Below are 27,073 nucleotides of genomic sequence, written 5' to 3' on the forward strand. Positions count from 1 at the left end.
GATGAAGTAACAGAGAGGGTTGATGAGGGCAATGCAGTTGATGTGGTGTATGTCGACTTTCAAAAGGCATTTGATGAAGTGCCACATAATAGGCTTGCTATCAAGATTGAAGCCCATGGAATAAAGGGGGCAGTAGCAGCATGGATACAGAATTGGCTAAGTAACAGGAAGCAGAGAGTAGTTGTGAACGGTTGTTTTTCCGACTTGTGGGAGGTGTACAGTGGTGTTCCCCAAGGGTTGGTACTAGGACCACTACTTTTCTTGATATACATTAATGACGTGGACGACACAAAACTTGGAAGTGTAGTGAACAGTGAGGAGGATAGTGATAGACTTCAAGAGAATATAGACAGGCTGGTGGCATGGGCGGACAGGTGGCAGGTAAAATTTAACGCAAAAAAATGCGAAGTGATACATTTTGGTAGGAAGAATGAGGAGAGGCAATATGAACTAGAGGGCACAACTCTAAAAGGGGTACAGGGACAGAGAGATCTGGGGGTATATGTGCACAAATCATTGAAGGTGGCAGGGCAGATTGAGAAAGCGGTTAAAAAAGCATACGGGATCCTGGGCTTTATAAATAGAGGCATAGAGTACAAAAGCAAGGAAGTCATGATAAACTTTTATAAAACACTGGTTTGGCCACAACTGGAGTATTGTGTCCAGTTCTGGGCACCGCACTTTAGGAAAGATGTGAAGGCCTTAGAGAGAGTGCAGAAGAGATTCACTAGAATGATACCAGGAATGAGGACTTTAGTTACGTGGACAGACTGGAGAAGCTGGGGTTGTCCTTTGAACAGAGAAGGTTACGAGGAGATTTGATAGAGGTATTCAAAATCATGGAGGATCTCGACAGAGGGTCCAGATAGAGAGAAACTGTTCCCATTGGCGGAAGAGTCAAGAAACAGAGGATATAGATTTAAGGTGATTGGCAAAAGAACCAAAGGTGACCCGAGGATAAACTTTTTTACACAGCGAGTGGTTAGGATCTGGAATGCACTGCCAGAGCGGGTGCTGGAGGCAGATTCAGTCATGGCTTTCAAAAGGGAACTGGATAAGTACTTGAAAAGAAAAGATTTGCAGGGCTATGGGGATAGGGCGGGGGAGTGGGACTAGCAGGATTGCTCTTGCATAGAGCTGGCACAGACTCGATGGGCCGAATGGCTTCCTTCCATGCTGTAACCTTTCTATGATTCTATAAGAGATAGCAGAGGCACTATTACACATATATAAAAGTTGAATAGGAATAGTGCCAGAGGACTGGTGGACAGCTAATGTGATTCCTATATTTAAAAAGGGAGATAGAACAAGTCCAGAGAACTATAAACCAGTTAGCCTATTGTCGGTGGAAGGAAAGATAATGGAATCTTTACTCAAAGATACAACAGAAAAACATCAGAAACTGAAAATATAATAGTAGTCAGCATGGATTTCAAAATTATTGAATTCTTGGAAGAAGTAACAGAAAGGGTAGACAAGGGTAATGAAGTAAATGTAATATAGTTGGATTTTCAAAAAGCCATCATTAAGGTCTTATGACTACAGTCAGAGCATGTGATCACATTGCTGTTTGTGGGACCATGCTGTGCGCACATTGGCTGCCGCCTGTCCTGCAATACAGCAGTTGACTACACTTCAAAAGTACTTCATTGATTGTAAAGCGCTTTGGAACGCCTTGAAGTCGTGAAAGGCGTTATATAAATGCAGCCAGGAATGACCTCCATATAACTGGCGCACACTGAGATATGACAATTGAACTTATTGTGGAGCTGTAGATTACAGATAGTTGGGTTTGTCATAGAAGGAGTAGTCTATCCCAGAGTTTGAACAATGGGGGCTAGAGTAAAAGATGATGTAAGAAGAGATGGCATTATGTTCCTTCATGTTTCAGTGAACCCTACTTAACTTTGTACAGCGATGGATAGTGTATTGGCCATTCCTGAAGTTAGGAAGGAACTATTTGAGACATATATTTTAAGGAAAAAAATAAATACTGTATATACTGTAGAACCCTCCCCCCACCCCGGATGGGCTGGGTTCCAAAACGGTTTGTTTTAATTTTGCAGCAAATTTTGCACCACAACTTCTGGGATAACTGACTCAAGAGAGTGCCTGCTTCAACATGTTGGTCATTCTTCTCTGGTATAGCAGAGAAGTCATGTTGCCACAACAGAACATTGAAAGTTTGTATATATTTTTCAAGAAGCACACAAATTCGGCAACTAAATTAATGCTTTTTACAACGCTTTGCTCTGGTAGTTATTGCCAGAGTTTTGCGGAATAAAAATAGGACTACCTTTTTTATAAATGTATATTTGATCCCATATATTTGTCTCATATGTATATTTGATATTCATGTTCAATCAAGTTTTACCCAACTGTTCGAATATTTTGACTTTGGTACCAGTCAGGATTTTCATTTCAAAAGAAAGGTCTTGAATGTTTACCCTGAGGGAAAGAATGTGTTTTTAACGTCTTTGTTTTCTCCCTCTGGCAAGCGCGCGCGCTCTCTCTCTCTGGCGGCTACTCTCCTATTTGAAGAAATCTCCTTGGATTATGGATTTGAGTGCAACTCTGATCAGTTGCCTTTTGTGACTGGGGATCAGCTTGGACCCCGGTTTCAGATTCCGACGTCAGCACAGCAATGTTGAAGCGTTCAGCATGGCTTCGACCCTTTTTTTTCCTTTTTCTTTTTTTCTCTGGCTCCTTCTGTCCCTCTTTCCCTACTCTCCCTTCCCCTGCCCCATGCAGAGTAATGTTATCTTCCTATCTAAAGTACCAACTCTATTATGTCTGTGTTTGATCATTTTCAATTCAATTTTACCCTATTAACCATTACACAGGTCAGATTGCTTTCTATCAAAGATGGCCGGGGAAAGACTAAGGCCTCGATTTTTACAGGGGGGGGCAGGAAGGGTGCGTGGAAGCACGGTAATGGGCGATAAATCCGGCAAGGTCAGGAACGTGCAGGCCCTGCTGATTTTAACGGTAGGGTCTCATTTGAATAAAGATTTGTAGAGTCCCACCTGACTACCTGGTTGGCGGGCGGGAGTGGGAATTTGGCTGCAGCCTGGGACCCGTGGGGACAGTCCCCGGCAGTCAGTGGCTGGAGGGGATTCCTTCGCATTGCAGTGGGAAGGAGAGGCTGGGTTTTACGGTGGTCATTCAGGGCAGGCTTTACTGTTAATGGACAAACGGGGCAGGCTAGGGGCTGTGGATTCCCCAAAGATCATGGGGATTCCGGGGCTGGTGAGGCACAAAGGGCCTTTGAGGGGCTTGGGGGAGCAGTCCTGTTCCTAGGAGGAGTGTTTGCTAGTGCTGTTGGGGAGGGTTTAAACTAAAGTGGCAGGGGGTTGGGAACCTGAGCAGGGAGAGAGAGGAAAGCGTAACAGGAAGGGACAGAAGGTATGGAGTAATAGGTAAAGTGTTAAAAAAGGAAAAAGCAGGAACTAAGCGTCACAAAACAGATTTGAAAGTTCTTTATCTGAATGCACGTAGCATTCGTAATAAAATGGACGAGTTAACGGCACAAATAACTACGTATGGGTATGATCTTGTGGCCATTACAGAAACATGGCTGCAGGGTGACGACGACTGGGAATTAAATATGCCAGGGTATTTAACAATCAGGAAGGACAGGCAGGAAGGAAGGGGAGGTGGGGTGGCTATGTTAATAAAGGAAGGAATCACTGTAATACAGAGAAATGATATTGGGACAAAGCATCAAGATAATGAAACAGTTTGGGTGGAGATAAGGAATAATAAGGGAAAAAAAACATTAGTGGGCGTAGTATATAGGCCTCCTAATAGTTGCAACTCTGCTGGAAGAAGTATTAATCAGGAGATAGTCGGGGCATGTAATAAGGGAACAGCCATAATTATGGGGGATTTTAATTATCATATTAACTGGACAAATCAAATTGGGCAGAGCAGCCTTGAGGACGAGTTCATTGAGTGCATCAGGGATGGATTTCTTGAGCAGTATGTAACTGATCCTACAAGGGGGCAGGCAACCTTGGACCTGGTCCTGTGTAATGAGTCAGGATTAATTAATTAATGTCCTAGTTAAGGATCCCCTTGGAACGAGCGACCACAACATGGTTGAATTCCATATCCAATTAGAGGGTGAGAAGGTTGATTCTCAAACAAGCGTACTGAGCTTGAATAAAGGAGACTATGATGGTATGAGAGCGGAATTGATTAAAGTGGACTGGGAAAATAGATTAAAGGGTAAGACGGTACATGAGCAGTGGTGTTCATTTAGGGAGTTATTTTACAACTTTCAAAATAAATATATTCCACTGAGGAAAAAAGGGTGTAAAAGAAATGACAGCCATCCGTGGCTAAGTAAAGAAATCAAGGATAGTATCCGACTAAAAACAAGGACATATAAGGTAGCCAAACTTAGTGGGAGGATAGAAGATTGGGAATTCTTCAAAAGACAGCAAAAAGTAACTAAAGGATTGATTAAGAAAGGGAAGTTAGATTATGAAAAGAAATTAGCAAAAAATATAAAAACAGATAGCAAGAGTTTCTATAGTTATATAAAAAGAAAAAGGGTGGCTAAGGCAAACATAGGTCCCTTAGAGGATGAGACCGGGAAATTAATGGTGGGAAACATGGAGATGGCAAAAATGCTGAACAAATATTTTGTTTCAGTCTTTACAGTAGAGGACACTAAGAATATCCCAACACTGGACAAACGGGGACTCTCGGGGGGGAGGAGCTAAATACGATTAAAATCACTCAGGAGATGGTACTCAGTAAAATAATGGGACTCAAGGCGTATAAATCCCCTGGACCTGATGGCTTCCATCCTAGGGTCTTGAGGGAAGTGGCAGTAGGGATTGTGGATGCTTTGGTGATAGTTTTCCAAAATTCCCTGGACTCAGGAGAGGTCCCGGCAGATTGGAAAACTGCTAATGTAACACCCTTATTTAAAAAGGGTAGTAGGCAGAAGGCTGGAAATTATAGGCCAGTTAGCTTAACATCTGTGGTGGGTAAAATTTTGGAGTCTATTATTAAGGAGACAGTAACGGAACATTTAGATAAGCATAATTTAATAGGACAAAGTCAGCATGGCTTTATGAAGGGGAAGTCATGTCTGACAAATTTGCTTGAGTTCTTCGAGGATATAACGTATAGGGTGGATAAAGGGGAACCAGTGGACATAGTGTATTTAGACTTCCAGAAGGCATTCGACAAGGTGCCACATAAAAGATTATTACTTAAGATAAAAAATCACGGGATTGGGGGTAATATTCTGGCATGGGTGGAGGATTGGTTATCGAACAGGAAGCAGAGAGTTGGGATAAATGGTTCATTTTCGGACTGGCAACCAGTGGCCAGTGGTGTTCCACAGGGGTCGGTGCTGGGTCCCCAACTCTTTACAATCTATATTAACGATTTGGAGGAGGGGACCGAGTGCAACATATCAAAATTTGCAGATGATACAAAGATGGGAGGGAAAGTAGAGAGTGAGGAGGACATAAAAAACCTGCAAGGGGATATAGACAGGCTGGGTGAGTGGGCGGAGATTTGGCAGATGCAATATAATATTGGAAAATGTGAGGTTATGCACTTTGGCAGGAAAAATCAGAGAGCAAGTTATTTTCTTCATGGCGAGAGACTGGAAAGTACTGCAGTACAAAGGGATCTGGGGGTCCTAGTGCAAGAAAATCAAAAAGTTGGTATGCAGGTGCAGCAGGTGATCAAGAAAGCCAACGGAATGTTGGCTTTTATTGCTAGGGGGATAGAATATAAAAACAAGGAGGTATTGCTGCAGTTATATAAGGTATTGGTGAGACCGCACCTGGAATACTGCATACAGTTTTGGTCTCCATACTTAAGAAAAGACATACTTGCTCTCGAGGCAGTACAAAGAAGGTTCACTCGGTTAATCCCGGGGATGAGGGGGCGGACATATGAGGAGAGGTTGAGTAGATTGGGACTCTACTCATTGGAGTTCAGAAGAATGAGAGGCGATCTTATTGAAACATATAAGATTGTGAAGGGTCTTGATCGGGTGGATGCAGTAAGGATGTTCCCAAAGATGGGTGAAACTAGAACTAGGGGGCATAATCTTAGAATAAGGGGCTGCTCTTTCAAAACTGAGATGAGGAGAAACTTCTTCACTCAGAGGGTGGTCGGTCTGTGGAATTTGCTGCCCCAGGAAGCTGTGGAAGCTACATCATTAGATAAATTTAAAACAGAAATAGACAGTTTCCTAGAAGTAAAGGGAATTAGGGGTTATGGGGAGCGGGCAGGAAATTGGACATGAAGCTGAGTTCGGATCGGTCAATGCCCTGTGGGTGGCGGAGAGGGCCCAGGGGCTATGTGGCCGGGTCCTGCTCCGACTTCTTGTGTTCTTTAGATTTGTGGTTGGGATCAGATCAGCCATGATCTTATTGAATGGCGGAGCAGGCTCGAGGGGCCGATTGGCCTACTCCTGCTCCAATTTCTTATGATATAGACAGGCTAGTGGCAAGGGCGGACACATGGCAGATGAAATTTAACACAGAAAAATGTGAAGTGATACATTTTGGTCGGAAGAATGAGGAGAGGCAATATAAACCAGGGGGCACAACATTAAAAGGGCACAGGAACTGAAGAGATCTGGGGGTATATGTGCACAAATCATTGAAGGTGGCAGGGCAGGTTGAGAAAGCAGTTAAAAAAGCATATGGGATCCTGGGCTTTATAAATAGAGGCATAGAGTTCAAAATCAAGGAAGTCATGATGAACCTTTATAAAACACTGGTTCGACCACAACCTGGAGTATTGTGTCCAGTTCTGGGCATTGCACTTTAGGAAAGATGTGAAGGCCTTAGAGAGAGTGCAGAAGAGATTTACTAGAATGATACCAGGGATGAGGGACTTTAGTTACGTGGATAGCCTGGAGAAGCTGGGGTTGTTCTCCTTGGAACAGAGACGATTGCAAGGAGATTTGATAGAGGTGTTCAAAGTCATGAAAGGTCTCGATCGAGTAGATAGAGAAAAATGTTCCCATTGGCGGAAGGGTCAAGAACCAGAGGGCATAGATTTAAGGTGATTGGCAAAAGAACCAAAGGTGACATGAGGAAAAACTTCTTTACACAGCGAGTAATTATGATCTGGAATGCACTGCCTGAGGGGGCGGTGGAGGCAGATTCAGTCGTGGCCTTCAAAAGGGAACAGGATAAGTACTTGAAAGGGTGGGGCAGTGGGTCTAGCAGGATTGCTCTTGCATAGAGCCACCGTGGACTCGATGGGCCAAATGGCCTCCTTCCGTGTAGTAACCTTTCTATGATTAGGACGGATGACCAAAAGCTCGGTCAAAGAGGTAGGTTTTAAGGAGCGTCTTAAAGGAGGAGAGAGAGGTAGAGAGGCGGAGAGGTTTAGGGAGGGAATTCCAGAGCTTAGGGCCTAGGCAGCTGAAGGCATGGCTTCCAATGGTGGAGCGATTAAAATCAGGGATGCGATAGAGGCAAGAATTGGAGGAGCACAGGGATCTTGGAGGATTATAAGGCTGGAGGAGGTTACAGAGATAGGGAGGGGCGAGGCCATGGAGGGATTTGAAACAAGGATGAGAATTTTAAAATCATGGCGTTCCAGGACCAGGAGTCAATGTAGGTCAGCGAGCACGGGTGATGGGAGAACGGGACTTGGTCCGAGTTAGGTTACGGGCAGCAGAATTTTGGATGAGCTCAAGTTTATGGAGGGTGGAAGATGGGAGGCCAGCCAGGACAGCTTTGGAATAGTACAGTCTGGAGCTAGCAAAGGCATGGATGAGGGTTTCAGCAGTAGATGAACTGAGGTAGGGGCGGAGACAGACGATGTTACGAAGGTGGAAGTAGGCGGTCTTGGTGATGGAGCAGATAAGTGGTCAGGAGCTCATCTCAGTCAATTAGGACTCCAAGGCTACGAACGGCCTGTTTCAGGCTCGTACAGTGGCCAGGGAGAGGAATGGAGTCAGTGGCTAGGGAATGGAGTTTACAGCTGGGACCAAAGACAATGGCTTTGGTCTGCCCAATATTTAGTTGGAGGAAATTTTAGCTCATCCAGTATTGGATGTCAGACAAGCAATGTGATAAATGAGAGACAGTGGAGGGGTCAAGGGAGGTGGTGGTGAGATAGAGCTGGATGTTGTCAGCGTACAGTTGGCTCCTCCGGCCTTGCTCCTGCCAGGCAGCAGACAGTGTGGGACTCGCCACAATGTAATTTTAAGGACCACGCAGGGGGTCACTGATATTATCGGGCTGCGACTTTTGAATCTGAAGTACGCCCCTCCTCCTTTTAGCTTGTCCAAGGCCTGAATCGCCGCCTTAAATAATGGCCCAGAATTTGCTGGGAATATAACGCTGAGTTAAATGCGCATGGCGTTATTAATATGTTTTTCAAAAAAAAGCAATTTGTTGCACGGAAGAGGTACACTGTGAGTTGCGAATCGCTACAAATTGCTAGATGATTCCACCGTTAGCCTCGCGCAAACTGGAGCTCACTGTCGACCTCCTCGTGAGTTTGAAGAAATTTCTGCATTTGTGCTGTTAAAACAAATTAAGCTCGCTTCAGAAAGTTAGGGCTGGTATTTAATGATGTAAGGACCCGTTTAATGATGAGATGTTCTTGCAATCTAGGAGGTCCAGAAAGAGAACAATTGAAACTGTAGATCAAAAGCAAAATACTGCGGATGCTAGAAATCTGAAATAAAAACAGAAAATACCGGAGAAGCTCAGCAAATCAGGCAGCATCTGTGGAGAAAGAAACAGAGTTGACGTTTCATGTCGAAGACCTTTCGTCAGAACAGGAAGATGTTAAAATAGTTAGTTTTTGAGCAAGTACAGAGCCTGGGAAAGGGGGGGAGGGGAGGAAAGAACAAAATGGTGCAAGGCAGGAAGGTGGTAATGGGACAGGTTAAGAAGCAAAAGATTAATCAGGAGTAGCTATAAATGGCAGCAGCAGAACCATTACCAGCACTAGCTGACTGAAAAAATGGGAGCAGTGGTTATGATCTGAAGTTATTGAAATCAGTGCTGAGTTTGGAAGGTTGTAAAGAGCCTAAATGAAAGATGAGATGCTGTTCCTCGAGCTTACGTTGAGCTTCATTGGAACAATGTAAGAGGTCGAGGACAGGAAGGAGAATTAAAATGGCAAACGACTGGCGGATCAGGGTCATGCTTGCGGACAGAATGGAGGTGTTCAGCAAAGCGATCATCCAATCTGCGTTTGGTCTCCCCAATGTAGAGGAGACCGCATTATGTGCAGCGAATACAGTATATTAAATTGAAAGAAGTACAAGTAAATCGCTGTTTCACCTGGAAGGAATGTTTGGGTCCCTGGACGGTGGGAAGGGAGGAGGTGAAGGGGCAGGTGTTGCATCTCCTGCGCTCGCACGGGAAGGTGCCGTGGGGAGGAGAGCAGGTGTTGGGGGTGATGGAAGAGTGGACCAGGGTATCATGGAGGGAGCGGTCCCTTCGAATTGCTGAAAGGGGAGGGGGAGATGTGTTCAGTGGTGGGATCGCGGAAATGGCGGAGGATGAAACATTGAATGTGGAGGCTGGTGGGGTGGAAGGTGAAGACAAGGGGGACCCTATTGTGGTCCTTGGAGGGAAGGGAAGGGGTGAGAGCAGAAGTGTGGGAAATAGGATGGACACGGTTGAGGGCCCTGTCAACTACAATGGAGTGGAATCCTCGGTTGAGGAAAAAGGAAGACATATCGGAAGCACCGGTGCGGAATGTGGTATTGTCAGAACAAATGCGACAGAGACTGAGAAACTGGGAGAAGGAAATAGAGTCCCTACAGGAAGTGAGTGGGAGGAAGTGTAATCAAGGTAGCTGTGGGAGTCGGTGGGCTTTTCATAGATATTAGTTGACAGCCTATCCCCAGAGATGGAGATAGAGAAGTCGAGGAAGGGAAGGGAAGAGTCGGAGATGGACCACGTGAAGGCGCGGGAAGGGCAGAAATTGGAAGCAAAGTTGAAGAAATTTTCCAGTTCGGGGCGAGAGCAGGAAACGGCACCGATACAGTCATCAATGTACCGGAAAAAGAGCTGAGGGAGGGGACCTGAGTAGGACTGGAACAAGGAATGTTCCACGTATCCCACAAAAAGGCAGGCATAGCTGGGACCCATAGTGACACCTTTTATTTGGAGGAAGTGAGTGGAGTCAAAGGAGAATTGAAACTGTAAATAATAGAATCATAGAAGTTACAACATGGAAACAGGCCCTTCGGCCCAACATGTCCATGTCGCCCAGTTTATACCACTAAGCTAGTCCCAATTGCCTGCACTTGGCCCATATCCCTCTATACCCATCTTACCCATGTAACTGTCCAAATGCTTTTTAAAAGACAAAATTGTACCCGCCTCGACTACTGCCTCTGGCAGCTCGTTCCAGACACTCACCACCCTTTGAGTGAAAAAATTGCCCCTCTGGACCCTTTTGTATCTCTCCCCTCTCACCTTAAATCTATGCCCCCTCGTTATAGACTCCCCTACCTTTGGGAAAAGATTTTGACTATCGACCTTATCTATGCCCCTCATTATTTTATAGACTTCTATAAGATCACCCCTTAACCTCCTACTCTCCAGGGAAAAAAGTCCCAGTCTGTCTAACCTCTCCCTGTAAGTCAAACCATCAAGTCCCGGTAGCATCCTAGTAAATCTTTTCTGCACTCTTTCTAGTTTAATAATATCCTTTCTATAATAGGGTGACCAGAACTGTACACAGTACTCCAAGTGTGGCCTCACCAATGCCCTGTACAACTTCAACAAGACATCCCAACTCCTGCATTCAATGTTCTGACCAATGAAACCAAGCATGCCGAATGCCTTCTTCACCACCCTATCCACCTGTGACTCCACTTTCAAGGAGCTATGAATCTGTACTCCTAGATCTCTTTGTTCTATAACTCTTCCCAACGCCCTACCATTAACGGAGTAGGTCCTGGCCCGATTCGATCTACCAAAATGCATCACCTCACATTTATCTAAATTAAACTCCATCTGCCATTCATCGGCCCACTGGCCCAATTTATCAAGATCCCGTTGCAATCCCAGATAACCTTCTTCACTGTCCACAATGCCACCAATCTTGGTGTCATCTGCAAACTTACTAACCATGCCTCCTAAATTCTCATCCAAATCATTAATATAAATAACAAATAACAGCGGACCCAGCACCGATCCCTGAGGCACACCGCTGGACACAGGCATCCAGTTTGAAAAACAACCCTCTACAACCCTTCTGTCGTCAAGCCAATTTTGTATCCAATTGGCTACCTCACCTTGGATCCCATGAGATTTAACCTTATGTAACAACCTACCATGCGGTACCTTGTCAAATGCTTTGCTGAAGTCCATGTAGACCACGTCTACTGCACAGCCCTCATCTATCTTCTTGGTTACCCCTTCAAAAAACTCAATCAAATTCGTGAGACATGATTTTCCTCTCACAAAACCATGCTGACTGTTCCTAATTAGTCCCTGCCTCTCCAAATGCCTGTAGATCCTGTCCCTCAGAATACCCTCTAACAACTTACCCACTACAGATGTCAGGCTCACTGGTCTTTAGTTCCCAGGCTTTTCCCTGCCGCCCTTCTTAAACAAAGGCACAACATTTGCTACCCTCCAATCTTCAGGCACCTCACCTGTAGCGGTGGATGATTCAAATATCTCTGCTCGGGGACTCGCAATTTCCTCCCTAACCTCCCATAACGTCCTGGGATACATTTCATCAGGTCCCGGAGATTTATCTACCTTGATGCACGTTAAGACTTCCAGCACCTCCCTCTCTGTAATATGTACACTCCTCAAGACATCACTATTTATTTCCCCAAGTTCCCTAACATCCATGCCTTTCTCAACCGTAAATACCGATGTGAAATATTCATTCAGGATCTCACCCATTTCTTGTGGTTCCGCACATAGATGACCTTGTTGATCCTTAAGAGGCCCTACTCTCTCCCTAGTTACCCTTTTGCCCTTTATGTATTTGTAGAAGCTCTTTGGATTCACCTTTGCCTGATCTGCCAAAGCAATCTCATATCCCCTTTTTGCCCTCCTGATTTCTCTCTTAACTCTACTCCGGCAATCTCTATACTCTTCAAGGGATCCACTTGATCCCAGCTGCCTATGCATGTCATATGCCTCCTTCTTCTTTTTGACTAGTTGCTCAATCTCCCGAGTCATCCAAGGTTCCCTACTTCTACCAGCCTTGCCCTTCACTTTATAAGGAATGTGCTTACCCTGAACCCTGGTTAACACACTTTTGAAAGCCTCCCACTTACCAGACGTCCCTTTGCCTGCCAACAGACTCTCCCAATCAACTTCTGAAAGTTCCTGTCTAATACCATCAAAATTGGCCTTTCCCCAATTTAGAATTTTAACTTTTGGGCCAGACCTATCCTTCTCCATAGCTATCTTAAAACTAATGGAATTATGATCACTTGTCCCAAAGTGATCCCTCACCAACACTTCTGTCACCTGCCCTTCCTTATTTCCCAAGAGGAGGTCAAGTTTTGCCCCCTCTCTAGTCGGGCCATCCACATACTAAATGAGAAATTCCTCCTGAATACACTCAACAAATTTCTCTCCATCCAAGCCCCTAATGCTATGGCTGTCCCAGTCAATGTTGGGAAAGTTAAAGTCCCCTACTATTACCACCCTATTTTTCTTGCAGCTGTCTGTAATCTCCTTACATATTTGCTCCTCAATTTCCCGTTGACTATTTGGGGGTCTGTAGTACAATCCTATCAAAGTGATCTCTCCCTTCTTATTTTTCAGTTCTACCCATATAGACTCAGTGGGCGAACCCTCGGATATAGGTAGTAAATTGTTCCTAGAGGTATTTTAAATTTAATTTTTTTTAAGAATTCTTACTTTTCCTTCAGTCTCTTTTTGCCATCTCTCTTTCTTACCCTCTCTTTATTTCTCTTTCTGTTCTAATTTGACTCTAATTCACCCTATTTCCTTCTCCGTCATCCCTCTGTTTCTTTCTCTATCCTTAAATTTCATTGGTTAAGGAGAGAGACTTGGTCCCGTCATTCATCAAGGTCCCAGATGCCCCGTTGACCTCACTGCGCCGTTATCAGCTCTCATTTCCAGCAACCTATGGGGCAAAAACATTTCGAGCTGAAGAGTGAGAAAACTAATCCAACTCATGGGGCATGCTCCGCTCCAGTAAATTGTGCCCATTACGGCGGCCAGGAAGTCATATGTTGATATAAAAACAGAAAATCAGAACTCAGTGGTCTTCTACCTGAAATGTTAACTCTTTCTTTCTCCACAGATGCTGCCTCGCTTGCTGTGCTTTTCCAGCAGTTTTTGTTTTTATTTCAGATTTCCAGCATCCACAGTATTTTGCTTTTGAAGTAATATGTTGATGTTTGAATGGAGTGCGAAATTTGTGTTGTAGTTGCTTGACTTGAATGAAAAATAAAATTTAGAACAGAAGCTTTTCCAATTGCGCCCTTTCAACCTCCAAACTTTCAGTGATTTTTGTCTGTGTACACATTTACTTTTAAGACATTTTGACTCTTTTTACAATTGTATTTTTTTTGATGATCTTTAAGCACCATTTGTAACAGGGAGTGTGAAGAGGAAAGGGTTTTGAGAGTTATTTACATGGCTACTTTTATGTGTGTATTTTGTTCTTTTTTCCCTATCATCTCACATATGTAACTGTCAGTCTCGGCAGAAAAAACAAATGGGATGCAAAGTCAGTGCTTGCTCATTTTGTTTGCCCATTGTAAAGCTGTCTAACTTTGGCTCCTATTGTAGTGGGGTGGGGAGATTTCAAAGGAAGCCTCAGACATTTGTTGGTTTTAAACATCACTGTTAATCCCTTGCAATGTGCTGGGCCACTCAGTGGGAGGTTATTGTGCCAGGGGAAACTGTGTCTAGCAGTGGAAGATAATCACTTGTCTGCTTTTGTCACCCTCTAGTTGAATTGTTTCCCTCTGCTGGTTATCTCATTACATTGCTAGCCTTTTGCCCTGATGGCTTCCCATGACTTATGCTCACAGGTAGACAAAGCTTTTCCTTAAAATGAGTTTTGTTTACACAGGATTTGTCTCAGGAAGGCTATGGAACTCGCACTGCGCCACCATTGACACCTAGCAAGCCAAACCATGAAGATTTGAACTTGTTACAGCAGGAGAGACCATCAAGTTTGCCTGTAAGTGCTCGTGATGTAGCTTGTAACTCAATTGAGGTTCACTGTTTAGAGGTGATAGAATCATACAGCACAGAAGAAGGCCATTTGGCCCATCATGCCTGTGCCGGCTCTTTGTAAGAGCTATCCAATTAGTCCCACTCTTCTGCTCTTTCTTCATAGCCCTGCAAATTTTTCCTTTTCAAGTGTATATCCAATTCTCTTTTGAAAGTTAATATTGAATCTACTTTAACCACCCTTGCAGGCAGTGCATTCCAAATCATAACAACTCACTGTGTATCCTCATCTGCCCCCTGGTTCTTTTGCCAATTACCTTAAATCTGCGTTCTCTGGTTACTGAGCCTCCTGCCAGTAGAAACAGATTCTCCCTATCTACTCTGTCAAAACCCCATATAATTTCGAATACCTCTATTAAATCTCCCCTTAACATTCTCTGCTCTAAGGAGAACAATATATATATACACACCTGCCCTAACACCTGTAAGTTAAATATTGGTAGTCTAACCTTTTGCAATTGTCATTGAGTGAAAAAAATCAAAATGTTAGTGGGGAAAGTTACTTACTTAGCCATTGACTACTGAATGCAATTGAGAGTAATTGTTCTTCATTTAAGGAATCTTACAACACCAGGTAGTTGGACTATAACCTGGTGTTATAAGATTCCTTACATTTGTCCACCCCAGTCCATCACCGGCATCTCCACATCACGTTCTTCATTTATGTTGGGACATTTAGTTTTCTGTTGTCCTTGGATTTTGGAGATCCAGTCTTGCAAATGCACAGCAAGTGTGCCAGTGTGATTTCTTTACTATCATTTGGATATGCTCTGCAGCCCTAGAAGTTTAAACACCTACTCTGATGTTGGACCAGACACCTGATTTCAGGGAAGGGGCACAAGTATGATCCCTTTGATTGGAGGAATATATTTTGCAACCATTTGGGGAATTCCTGGTTTGAAATTGATTTATAATTATTTCTTTTTATATTAATTGAGTCAATTCTCTTGCTGCCAAATCTGTCCCGTATATGGTGGATATGACAACAGCAGGAAGGCTGTGTGTGCACAAGATTCACACATGCACTGTTAATTAAGAAATATATTATCGACTTTTCTAATCTGGCTGGAACTTTCCCCATTGTCAGGAGAAGTTGCATATCGACCTGCAGTGTGGACATTGCTGGCCTGTACAGGTGAACTGAGGGGCAAGACCCAAGTTGATGGACCCGGTGGCTAGTGCTCCTGGCACAAGCTGTTTAGCTTTCCTCCAGCAAGAGCATTGGGACCTTTGTGTTGCAGTGATTGCCTCCAACAGCACTCTTGTCATCAGAGGCAACCCTGTAGTATAAAGTGGGCATGATGTTCATGCTGGAATGAATTTAGTGTCAAACTTAGAGACTGTAAACTTGGTTGCATTTTATTGTGGGAGATGGGCTGAAACAGAAATGATGTGATCTAGCTAGGGTGCCTTTTCTTTCAGAGTTCCTCTCTACACTTATGATTTAAACAACATCAATCATTGGTGTCTGGTTGTAATAAATAATCATCTCAACTATTTCCAAAGTTAAGAGCAAATAGTATCATACAATATTTCACACCTGCTTAATTTACATCACTGTCACTGTCAAAATCCCTGACTCCCATAGTAATGCTGTAATATAAATGATGGGCTGCTAGTTCCAGTGGACGAGCCAAGAAGATTCTCTGGAAACAGCAGTGCTGTCACTTGCAAACTTAAATGGGCAAACTGAGCACTCACTCCACATTTATAGTCCAGTATTATGGTTTTTGCAATGCTGGTCTTCATAGTCATTCAGTCATCGGGCAGAAAACCCGTTACAACTGCTGTTACAAAAACCTGTGCATGTGCAGCTTCTCGATGCTAGCAGATTAGGGAAAATGAATACATTTTGGCATTGCTCATAGCAAATTAGACAGTTTCAGTAGTAGTTATCTAGTCGCACAATAGCTTATTCACTTCCAAAATAAAGCAGTAGAAGACTTTAGATGGGGAGTGGTACCTGAATATACTTTGGTCATTTTTCTGATCTTATAATTATCTTTGTTTCTTAATATTTAAAATAAACACAGATGTAATAAATTGCTCTGTAAAGATGTTGGGACTGTATGTTTAAAATTGAGTGTCTGGGGAATTAAGAGGGGTATTATTGTGATCATGTGATATAGTGCATGCGCTCAAGAACTGTGTACAGTTCTGGTTGCCACAGTACAAAAAGGATATTGCAGCTATTGAAAGGATATAGAAGAGACCAACCAGAATGATTGAAGGGATGGAGGGATTGGATTATGAGGAGCAATTATGTAAATTGAGCATGATCGTACTGGGAAAGAAAAGTTTGTGAGGTGATATAATAGCTGTTTTTAGTGTTCTAAAGGGACTAGATAAAGTAGACCATGACTAGCTATTTCACCTTGTCCAGAACAGGAGAACCAGAGGACATGGCCTGCGCTTGAAGGAGGGTAAATTCAAAACTAATCTGTGGAAACAATATTTCAGTCAGCGAGTGGTATATCTATGGAGCAGGCTTCCTAGTGGTGTGGTGGAAGCAGATAGTATTGATTTATTCAAATGCAAATTAGATAGATTTCTTTCAGAAAATAATATTTTGGGATACAGTAAATGAGTAATTTGAGACATGATATGTGTAAGTGTAGTGTGCTTGGGAGAAACAGGTGACTTTGGACCTATGGGTGCCAAAGCTCTCCACCGCTGGGGTTTTCCTCGTGCCATGTCTGTGTCCGTTGAGACTAATTGATAAAGTTGATCGCTATGATTAGTCCATTATCATTGTATCATATGACTACCAGGGTGGTAGAAGATGAACTAGATGGACCTTAGGAATTGCTAAAAGAAAAAAAGACTATGTTTCCATCAGATTCCTTTATTATGCTTTTAAAATTACATTTTCTGATTTGGGGTAAAGGCCCTCTCCTTTAAGCTGCTGAGCTCAGGTGTCCCAGTTGAGAATGCCCTTTATTCACAGTGAGTCAACCCGTGTTGCTCTTGCTAGCAGCTGGTTAAGGCTGGTACATACAGATATCTGATTCTCTTGTGAGTTGGAGGACCATCAAGGTTTTCTTACAATGAAAGCATTTAATCAGGGCTCTAACTATACAGTTCTGAGGTATAAATTGATACTTGTTCCCAATCTCCCTTTCTCCCCACCCCCCGCCCCCGACCCCCACCTCTCCTAGTGGCAGTGACTCAACACTGGGGGTATGTTTTCATAAATACTGGCTGACCTATGGTTAAGGCTATCAGAAATCCATGGAAATTTGTGGCAGAATCCCTGGAGATTTTCCTCGAAATCTTCAGGGTTTTTGCAGCTAAACCCAGTCTTTACCTAATATTTGAAGAGTGAGATAAAAACAGAAAATACTGGAAACACTCAGCAGGTTAGGCAGCAACTGTGGAGAGAGAAACAGAGTTAATGTTTCAGGTCAGTGAACTTTCATCAGAACTGGAAGATGTTAGAGATGAACAAGCTATTAAGCAAGTGCAGAGCCAGAAAAGGGGGAGGGGGGAAGCAGCAGTGAAAGCACAAAAGAGAAAGGTCTGTGATAGGGTGGAGGGCAGGAGTGATTAAATGACAAAAATGATGATGGTGCAAGGCAAAATGAGGTGATAATAAGACAAATATAGAAACAAAAGATGGGTGCAGAGGAGGTGCAAATGTTTACAGCAGAATAGCCGAGGAGGAGAGAAGCATGGAAAATCTGGTAAGTTTAGTTACTAGTCTAATAAATAGAGGTATGGCAGGACACCTCAGTGCTATTGAATGCACATCCTGTGCCATGTGGGAAGTCCAGGACGCTTCTCATGTCCTGGACAGCTAGATGTGCAGGAAGTGTCGTCAGCTGGAGGAGCTCGAGCTCCGGATTTCGGAGTTTGAGCAGCAGCTGGTGTCACTGCGGTGCATGTGCGAGGCTGAGAGCTATATGGATAGCACGTTTCATGAGGTGGTCACCCCACAGCTTAAGAGTGTGCAGGCAGAGAGGGAATGGGTTACATCCAGACAGACCAGGAGTACCAGGCAGATACTGCTGGAGTCCCCTGAGTGCATTGTGTTCTCTAACCGCTGGTGAGGGCGAAGGTTCCTCTGGGGAGTACAGCCAGAGCCAAGTCCACAGCACCATGGGTGGCACAGCTGTACAAGGGGGGGTGGAGGAAGGTCAGGAGAGCAGTGGTGATAGGGGATTCAATAGTTAGGGGAGCAGACAGGCGTTCCTGCGGCCACAGACGTGATTCCTGGATGGTATGTTGCCTCCCTGTTGCCAGGGTCAAGGACGTCACTGAGCAGCTGCAGAAAATTCTGAGGGGGTAGGGTGAACAGCCAGAGGTTGTGGTCCATATTGGTTCCAATGACATAGTGACACAGGTAGAAAGAGGGATGAGGTCTTGTAGGCAGATTTGAAGGAGCTAGGAAAGAGATTAATAAGCAGGACCTCAAAGGTAGTAATCTCCGGATTATTCCCGGTGTCACGCGCCAGTGAGTGCAGAAATAGGAGGTTAGGACAGATGAATGCGTAACTGGAGAGATGGTGCAGGAGGGCTTTAGATTTCTGGGGTAGATGGCACCTGTACAAGCCGGACGGATGAGATCTCAACAGGGCCGGGGCCAATATCGTCGCGAGAAGGTTTGCTAGTGCTGTTAGGGAGGGTTTAAACTAGCTTGGCAGGGGGATGGGAACCTGAGCATAGATTCAGAAGGGAGAAAAGCAGAGCTGGAAATGGAAGGCAGAAAATTAATAAGCTAGTGTGGAAGGCAGAGGAAACAAAGGCTCGAAAATCGGGAGATTGAGGCCCTAGTCAAAAAGAAGGAGGCGGCATATGACATGCATAGGCAGCTGGGATCAAGTGGATCCCTTGAAGAGTATAGAGATTGCCGGAGTAGAGTTAAGAGAGAAATCAGGAGGGCAAAAAGGGGGCATGAGATTGCTTTGGCAGATAAGGCAAAGGAGAATCCAAAGAGCTTCTACAAATACATAAAGGGCAAAAGGGTAACTAGGGAGAGAGTAGGGCCTCTTAAGGATCAACAAGGTCATCTATGTGCGGAACCACAAGAGATGGGTGAGATCCTGAATGAATATTTCACATCGGTATTTACGGTTGAGAAAGGCATGGATGTTAGGGAACTTGGGGAAAAAAATAGTGATGTCTTGAGGAGTGTACATATTACAGAGAGGGAGGTGCTGGAAGTCTTAACGCGCATCAAGGTAGATAAATCTCCGGGACCTGATGAAATGTATCCTAGGACGTTATGGGAGGTTAGGGAGGAAATAGCGGGTCCCCTAGCAGAGATATTTGAATCATCGACAGCTACAGGTGAGGTGCCTGAAGATTGGAGGGTAGCAAATGTTGTGCCTTTGTTTAAGAAGGGCAGCAGGGAAAAGCCTGGGAACTACAGACCGGTGAGCCTGACATCTGTAGTGGGTAAGTTGTTGGAGGGTATTCTGAGGGACAGGATCTACAGGCATTTGGAGAGGCAGGGACTGATTAGGAACAGTCAGCATGGTTTTGTGAGAGGAAAATCATGTCTCACGAATTTGATTGAGTTTTTTGAAGGGGTAACCAAGAAGATAGATGAGGGCTGTGCAGTAGACGTGGTCTACATGGACTTCAGCAAAGCCTTTGACAAGGTACCGCATGGTAGGTTGTTACATAAGGTTAAATCTCACGGGATCCAAGGTGAGGTAGCCAATTGGATATAAAATTGGCTTGACGACAGAAGACAGAGGGTGGTTGTAGAGGGTTGTTTTTCAAACTGGAGGCCTGTCACCAGCGGTGTGCCTCAGGGATCGGTGCTGGGTCCGCTGTTATTTGTTATTTATATTAATGATTTGGATGAGAATTTAGGAGGCATGGTTCGTAAGTTTGCAGATGACACCAAGATTGAGTTTAATTTAGATAAATGTGAGGTGATGCATTTTGGTAGATCGAATCGGGCCAGGACCTACTCCGTTAATGGTAGGGCGTTGGGGAGATTTATAGAACAAAGAGATCTAGGAGTACAGATTCATAGCTCCTTGAAAGTGGAGTCACAGGTGGATAGGGTGGTGAGGAAGGCATTCGGCATGCTTGGTTTCATTGGTCAGAACATTGAATGCAGGAGTTGGGATGTCTTGTTGAAGTTGTACAAGACATTAGGAAGGCCACACTTGGAATACTGTGTACAGTTCTGGTCACCCTATTATAGAAAGGATATTATTAAACTAGAAAGAGTGCAGAAAAGATTTACTAGGATGCTACCGGGACTTGATGGTTTGACTTATAGGGAGAGGTTAGATAGACTGAGACTTTTTTCCCTGGAGAGTAGGAGGTTAAGGGGTGATCTTATAGAAGTCTATAAAATAATGAGGGGCATAGATAAGGTAGATAGTCAAAATCTTTTCCCAAAGGTAGGGGAGTCTATAACGAGGGGACATAGATTTAAGGTGAGAGGGGAGAGATACAAAAGGGTCCAGAGGGGCAATTTTTTCACTCAAAGGGTGGTGAGTGTCTGGAACGAGCTGCCAGAGGCAGTAGTAGAGGCGGATACAATTTTGTCTTTTAAAAAGCATTTGGACAGTTACATGGGTAAGATGGGTATAGAGGGATATGGGCCAAGTGCAGGCAATTGGGACCAGCTTAGTGGTATAAACTGGGCGACATGGACATGTTGGGCCGAAGGGCCTGTTTCCATGTTGTAACTTCTATGATTCTATAAAATAGATAACAAAGGAGTTTGGCAGTGCTTAATTGTATGTACTTCAATTGTATATGCAAGGAGTATAGTGAATAAGGCAGATGAGCTGATATCGTAGCTATTACTGAAACATGGCTTAAAGGAGGACAGGAATGGCACCTCAATATTCCTGGTTACAGGGTTTTCAGACGAGATAGAGAGGGGGATAAAAACGGAGGGGGGTGGCAATATTGGTTAAAGAAACAATTACAGCTGTGAGGAGGGATGATATGTTAGAAAGACCATCAAATGAGGCCATATGGTTGAACTGAAGAACAAAAAAGGGGCAATCACACTGCTGGGAGTGTACTATGGACCCCCGAATAGCCAGAGGGAGATGGAAGAGCAAATATGTAGGCAAATTTCTGAGAAGTACAAAAACAATAGGGCAGTAATAGTAGGGGATTTCAACTACCCTAATATTAACTGGGATAGAATCAGTGTAAAAGGTATAGAGGACGCAGAATTCTTAAAATGCATGCAGGAGAACTTTTTTAGCCAGTACGTAGCAAGTCCAACAAGAGAGGGGACAGTTCTGGACTTACTTTTAGGGAATGAAGTTGGGCAGGTGGAAGGAGTATCAGTGGGAGAGCATTTTGGTGGTTGTGATCATAAGTTAGATTTAGCGCAGTTATTGAAAAGAACAAAGATTGACCAGGAGTAAAAGTTCTCAATTGGGGAAAGGCCAATTTTACTGAGATGTGATTTAGCAAAAATGGACTGGAAACAGCTACTTGAAGATAAATCAGTGGGAGGTATTCAAGGAGGAGATGTTGAGGGTTCAGAGCAAATATGTTCCCACAAAGAAAAAGGGTGGGACTCCCAAATCTAGAGCTCCCTGGATGTCAAGGAGCTTACAGGGTAGGGTAAGGCAGAAAGGGGAAGCTTATGTCAGAGGGCAATACTGCAGAAAGCCTAGAGGAGTATAGAATGTGCAGGGGTGAAATTAAAAAGGAAAGTAGGAAAGCAAAGAGAGGGCATGAAAAACTATTGACAAGTAAAATCAAGGAAAACCCAAAGATTGTTTTATAAATACATAAAGCGCAAGAGGATAACTAAGGAAAGAGTAGGTCCTATTAAAGACCAAAGAGTTAACCTGTGCATGGAGGTGGAAGACATGGGTATGGTTCTTAATGAATACTTTGTGTCTATCTTCATAAAAGAGAGGGACGATGTCGACATTGTAGTTAAGGAGGAGGAGTGTGAAATATTGGATGGGATAAACATAGTGAGAGAGGAAATATTAAGGGGTTTCGCATCCTTGAAAATAGATAAATCGCCAGGCCCGGATGAAATGTATACGGGCTGTTAAGAGAAGCATGGAAGGAAATAGCGGAGGCTCTGACCATCATTTTCCAATCCTCCCTGGCTACAAGTGTGGTGTAGGAGGACTAGATAAGATGGTTGAGATGGCATATGGGATACTTCCCTTTATTAGTCGAGGCATGGAATATACGCTCAGGGAGGTTGTGCTGGAACTGTATAAAACGCTAGTTAGGCCACAGCTAGAGTACTGAATACAGTTCTGGTCACCACATTACAGGAAAGATGTGATTGCACTAGAGAGGGTACAGAGGTGATTCAGAAGAATGTTGCCAGGACTGGAGAATTTTAGCTGTGAGGAAAGATTGGCTAGGCTGGAGTTGTTTGCTTTGGAACAGAGGGGTCTGAGGGGAGATTTAATTGCGGTGTATAAAATTATGAGGGGCCTCGATAGAGTGGATAGGAAGGACCTATTTCCCTTAGCAGAGAGGTCAATAACCAGGGGGCATAGATTTAAAGTAATTGGTAGAAGAATTAGAGGGGAGTTGAGGAGAATTTTTTTCACCCAGAGGTAGGTGGGGGTCTGGAACTCACTGCCTGAAAGGGTGGTGGAGGCAGAAACCCTCATCGCATTTAAAAAGTACTTTGATATGCACTTGAAGTGCTGTAACCTACAAGGCTGCGGACCAAGTGCTGGAAAGTGGGATTAAGCTGGAGAGCTCTTTTATGGCCGGCACAGACACGATGGGCCGAATGGCCTCTTTCTGTGCCGTTAATTTCTATGATTTGATGAGATGGCTCCCGTTGCCCGGGAATGTGGCGGAAGAAAGACAGGTCGACCCCAGGGGATACGGACCACCCTGTCGGCCATGTCTGATAAGGGATCCCCATCGCAAGTACCAGCCCATACCTCCTTTGTTCCCAGTGGCTCTGGTGCAGCCATTCTCCATTACCAGCACCTGCTGTCCAAGAGAAAATGAGAGTGGTGGTTAAGGTCTAAAGTTGTTAAACACAATGTTAAAGCCGAAAGGCTGTAAAGTGCCGAGTAGAAAGATGAGGTGCTGTTCCTTGAACTTGCATTGAGCTTCATTGGAACAATATAGGAGGTCGAGGATAGAGAGGTCAGAGTGGGGGTGGAGAATTAAAGTGGCAAGCGACCGGAAGCTCAGAGTCACGCTTGCGGACTTAACCGAGCGATCACCCAATCTGTATTCGGTCTCCCCATTGTAGAGGAGTCCGCATTGTGAGCAGTATACAAAGTTGGAAGAAGTACAAGTAAATCGCTGTTTCAACTGGAAGGAGTGTTTGGGCCCCTGGACAGTGGGAAGAGAGGAGGTAAAAGGGCAGGAGTTGCATCTCCTGCGCTTGCATGGAAAGGTGCTGGGAGAAATGGAGCAAGTGTTAGGGGTAATGGAAGAGTTGTCCAAGTTGTAATGGAGCCCCTCGTATTGTTGAAAGGGGAGTAGAAGATGTGTTTGGTGGTGCCATCGCGTTGGAGGTGGCGTAAATATACTTTTGTTTTAAAGGGATCTTAGGTTAGCGTAGTGAAGAATACTAGATAATTGAAATTCTACCATCAAGTACAGCAAACTGTGGTCTTTTTTCTCCTCTCGCACCCCCCCCCCCCCCCCCCAAACGCAGGCTCTCCCCCTTCAAGCGTGTGTGCTTCCCTTTCACATAGGACCCTCACTGCCAGCAGAGAGAAATGAGACTTTCATCACGTCACTGGACTGAATTCAGCCCCCAAGTCCCAGATGTGAAAATAGAGTGTAGTATCCTAATACAGCAATCAGTCCCTATGACTGAGTTGGGGAGGAGATTAGGGTCTCATATCTTCATTGTATTATAATATGTTACAGCAGAGGAGGAGGCCATTCGGCCCATTGTGCCTGTGCCGGCTCTTTGAAAGAGCTATCCAATTAGCCCCACTCCCCTGCTCTTTCCCCATGGCCCTATAATTCTTTTCCCTTCAAGTATTTATCCAAGTCCCTTTTGAAAGTTACTATTGAATCTGCTTCCACCACCCTTTCAGGCAGTGCATTCCAGGTCATAACTGCGTAAAAAAACATTTCCTCACGTTTCCTCATGTCCCTTCTGGTTCTTCTGCCAGTCACCTTAAATCTGTGTCCTCTGGTTGCCAATCCATCTGCCACTGGAAACAGTTTCTCCTTATTTACTCTATCAAAATCGTTCATGATTTTGAACACCTCTATCAAATCTCCCCTTAACCTTCTCTGATCCAATCAGAGCATAGAACATAAGAAATATAAGCAGGAGTAGCCACACGGTCCCTCGAGCCTGCTCCGTCATTCAATCAGATCATGGCTGATCTTCAACCTCAACTCCACTTTCCTGACCGATCCCCATACCCCTTAATTCCCCTAGATTCCAAAAATCTATCGATCTCAGCCTTGATTATACTCAATGACGCAGCCCTCTGGGGTAGAGAATTCCAAAGATTCACAATCTGATGAGTGAAGAAATTCCTCCTCATCTCAGTCTTAACCTGCAACTATGCCCTCTAGTTCTAGACTCTCCAGCCATGGGAAGCATCCTCTCAGCATCTACCCTGTCAAGCCCCCTCAGAATCTTACATGTTTCAATGAGATCACCTCTTATTGTTCTAAACTCCAGAGAATATAGGCCCATTCTACTCAACCTCTCCTCATAGGACAATCCTCTCATCCTAGAAATTAATCTAGTGAACCTTCGTTGCACCGCCTCTAAGGCAAGTATACCCTTCCTTAGATAAGGAGACCAAAACTGTACTTAGTACTCCAGGTTAGGCCTCACCAAAGCCCTGTACAATTGTAGTAGGACTCCTTTACTCTTGTACTCCAACCCCCTTGCAATAAAGGCCAACATTCCATTTGCTTTCCTAATTGCTTGCTGTACCTGCATGCTAACTTTTTGTGTTTCTTTTCCCAGGCCACCCAAATCTCTCTGGACACCAACATTTAATAGTTTCTCACCATTTAAAAAATATTCTGTTTTTCTATTCTTCCTACCAAAGTTTCCCCACATTATATTCACTTAACCTGTCTATATCCCTTTGCAGATTTTTTGTGTCCTCCTCACAGCTTACTTTCCCACCTAGCTTTGTTTCGTCAGCAAACTTGGATACATTACACTTTTGGTCCCTTCATCTAAGTCATTAATATAGATTGTAAATAGCTGAGGCCAAGCATTAAGGCGAACAACCTCAGCTTCTCCAGTCTTTCCACATAACCGAAGTCCCCCATCCCTGGTACCATTACAGTAAATCTCTTCTGTACCCTCTCTAAGTCTTGACATCCTTCCTAAAGTGTGGTGCCCAGATTTGGATACAATACTCCAGCTGAGGCCTAACCAGTGTTTTATAAAGGTTTAGCATAACTTCTTTGCTTTTTTATTCTATGCCTCTATTAATAAAGCCCAGGATCCCATATGCTTTTGTAACAGCCTTCTCAACTTGTTCTGCCACCGTCAAAGATTTGTGTATGTGCACCCCTGGATCTCTGTTCCTGCACCTCCTTTAAAATTGTACCATTGCCTCTCCCCTCATTCTTCCCTACCAAAATGTATCACTTCACACTGTTAAATTTCACCTGCCATGTGTCTGCCCATTTCACCAGTCTGTCTATATGCTCCTTAAGTCTGTTACTATCCTCCACATTGTTTACTACATTTCTGAGTTTTGTGTCATCTGCAAACTTTGAAATTATACCCTGTATACCCAAATCCAGGTCATTAATATATATCAAAAGGATCTCTGGAGAAATATCTAAATCTCTTAAACCTAGTTATTCAAAAAAGTTGCACCTTTTTTTTACTTAAAAAAAAATTAAAATAAATAACTGAATTTGTAGATGTTAAAATCTTAGAAATATGACATGGGATACTTTTGTGTTTTATTTTAATAGCGCTGTGTTTGAAGTGTCATGGAATTCAAAATGCACATTGGCTTGCATTATTGTGTAACCCAAAGACATTTCTCCTGCAGAACAGCAAACCAACAAGACATTGGTACTGAAGTGATGTATTATGGAACTCAGTGGGCACAAAAGATCCTTAATGCTACAGGTGATTTCTAATATGGGGAATGCTTTTTATTGGAGAACTGTTCATGGGAAATATCAGGCTCTTGAGAACTCTGTAGTTCACTCTTCAAAAGAGGAGGAAACAATAATTAGCAAGTATTCCGGACAGCACGGTGTGAGGACAACAGTGTGCTGAGAGTTCGGTACGTGTGGGAGTTTGGTAAAGTGGGGGAAGGAGGTGCTGCTTTGCCTTGCTTTTCCTGCAGAGCGGTAGTGGACCTGAGAGCGGTGAGCGGCGGTAAAGAGCGAGACCAGAGCGGGGATAAAAACAGCGCAGAGAGAGCGAGAGTCCAGTCGGTGAGCGGCGGTAAAGAGCGAGACCAGAGCGGGGATAAAAACAGCGCGGAGAGAACGAGAGTTCAGTCGGTGAGCGGCGGGAGAGAGCGAGACCAGAGCGGAGATATAAACAGCGCGGAGAGAGCGAGAGTCCAGTCGGTGAGCGGCGGGAGAGAGCGAGACCAGAGCGGGGATATAAACAGCGCGGAGAGAGCGAGAGTCCAGTCGGTGAGCGGCGGGAGAGAGCGAGACCAGAGCGGGGATATAAACAGCGCGGAGAGAGCGAGAGTTCAGTCGGTGAGCGGCGGGAGAGAGCGAGACCAGAGCGGGGATATAAACAGCGCGGAGAGAGCGAGAGTTCAGTCGGTGAGCGGCGGGAGAGAGCGAGACCAGAGCGGGGATATAAACAGCGCGGAGAGAGCGAGACCAGAGCTTACTCTGAGAGCGAGACTCTGAGACCAGCGGCAGAGTTCAGGGTGACGTCACCAGTCAGAAAGTGACGCGGCACAGGGGAGGCAGCTGATTGGTGAGTAGGTTCAGGTGAGTATTTCTACCATTTT

The 27,073-nt window shown here is 44.3% G+C and overlaps 1 protein-coding gene across 11 annotated transcripts in view; it reads left to right on the plus strand.

Moving 5' to 3' along the window:
* The window catches only part of LOC137324615 (AT-rich interactive domain-containing protein 1B-like), a 648,069-nt gene that overhangs the window by 222,383 nt on the left and 398,613 nt on the right, over positions 1-27,073 (plus strand). For all 11 annotated transcript variants that reach the window (XM_067989102.1, XM_067989104.1, XM_067989111.1 and 8 more), the window contains exon 4: positions 14,044-14,154. In XM_067989102.1, the coding sequence (XP_067845203.1) occupies positions 14,044-14,154 (111 nt within the window). The remainder of the gene's footprint in view (positions 1-14,043; positions 14,155-27,073) is intronic.

This window comes from Heptranchias perlo, chromosome 8 (assembly GCF_035084215.1).
Source record: "Heptranchias perlo isolate sHepPer1 chromosome 8, sHepPer1.hap1, whole genome shotgun sequence".
Taxonomy (NCBI): Eukaryota; Metazoa; Chordata; class Chondrichthyes; order Hexanchiformes; family Hexanchidae; genus Heptranchias; species Heptranchias perlo.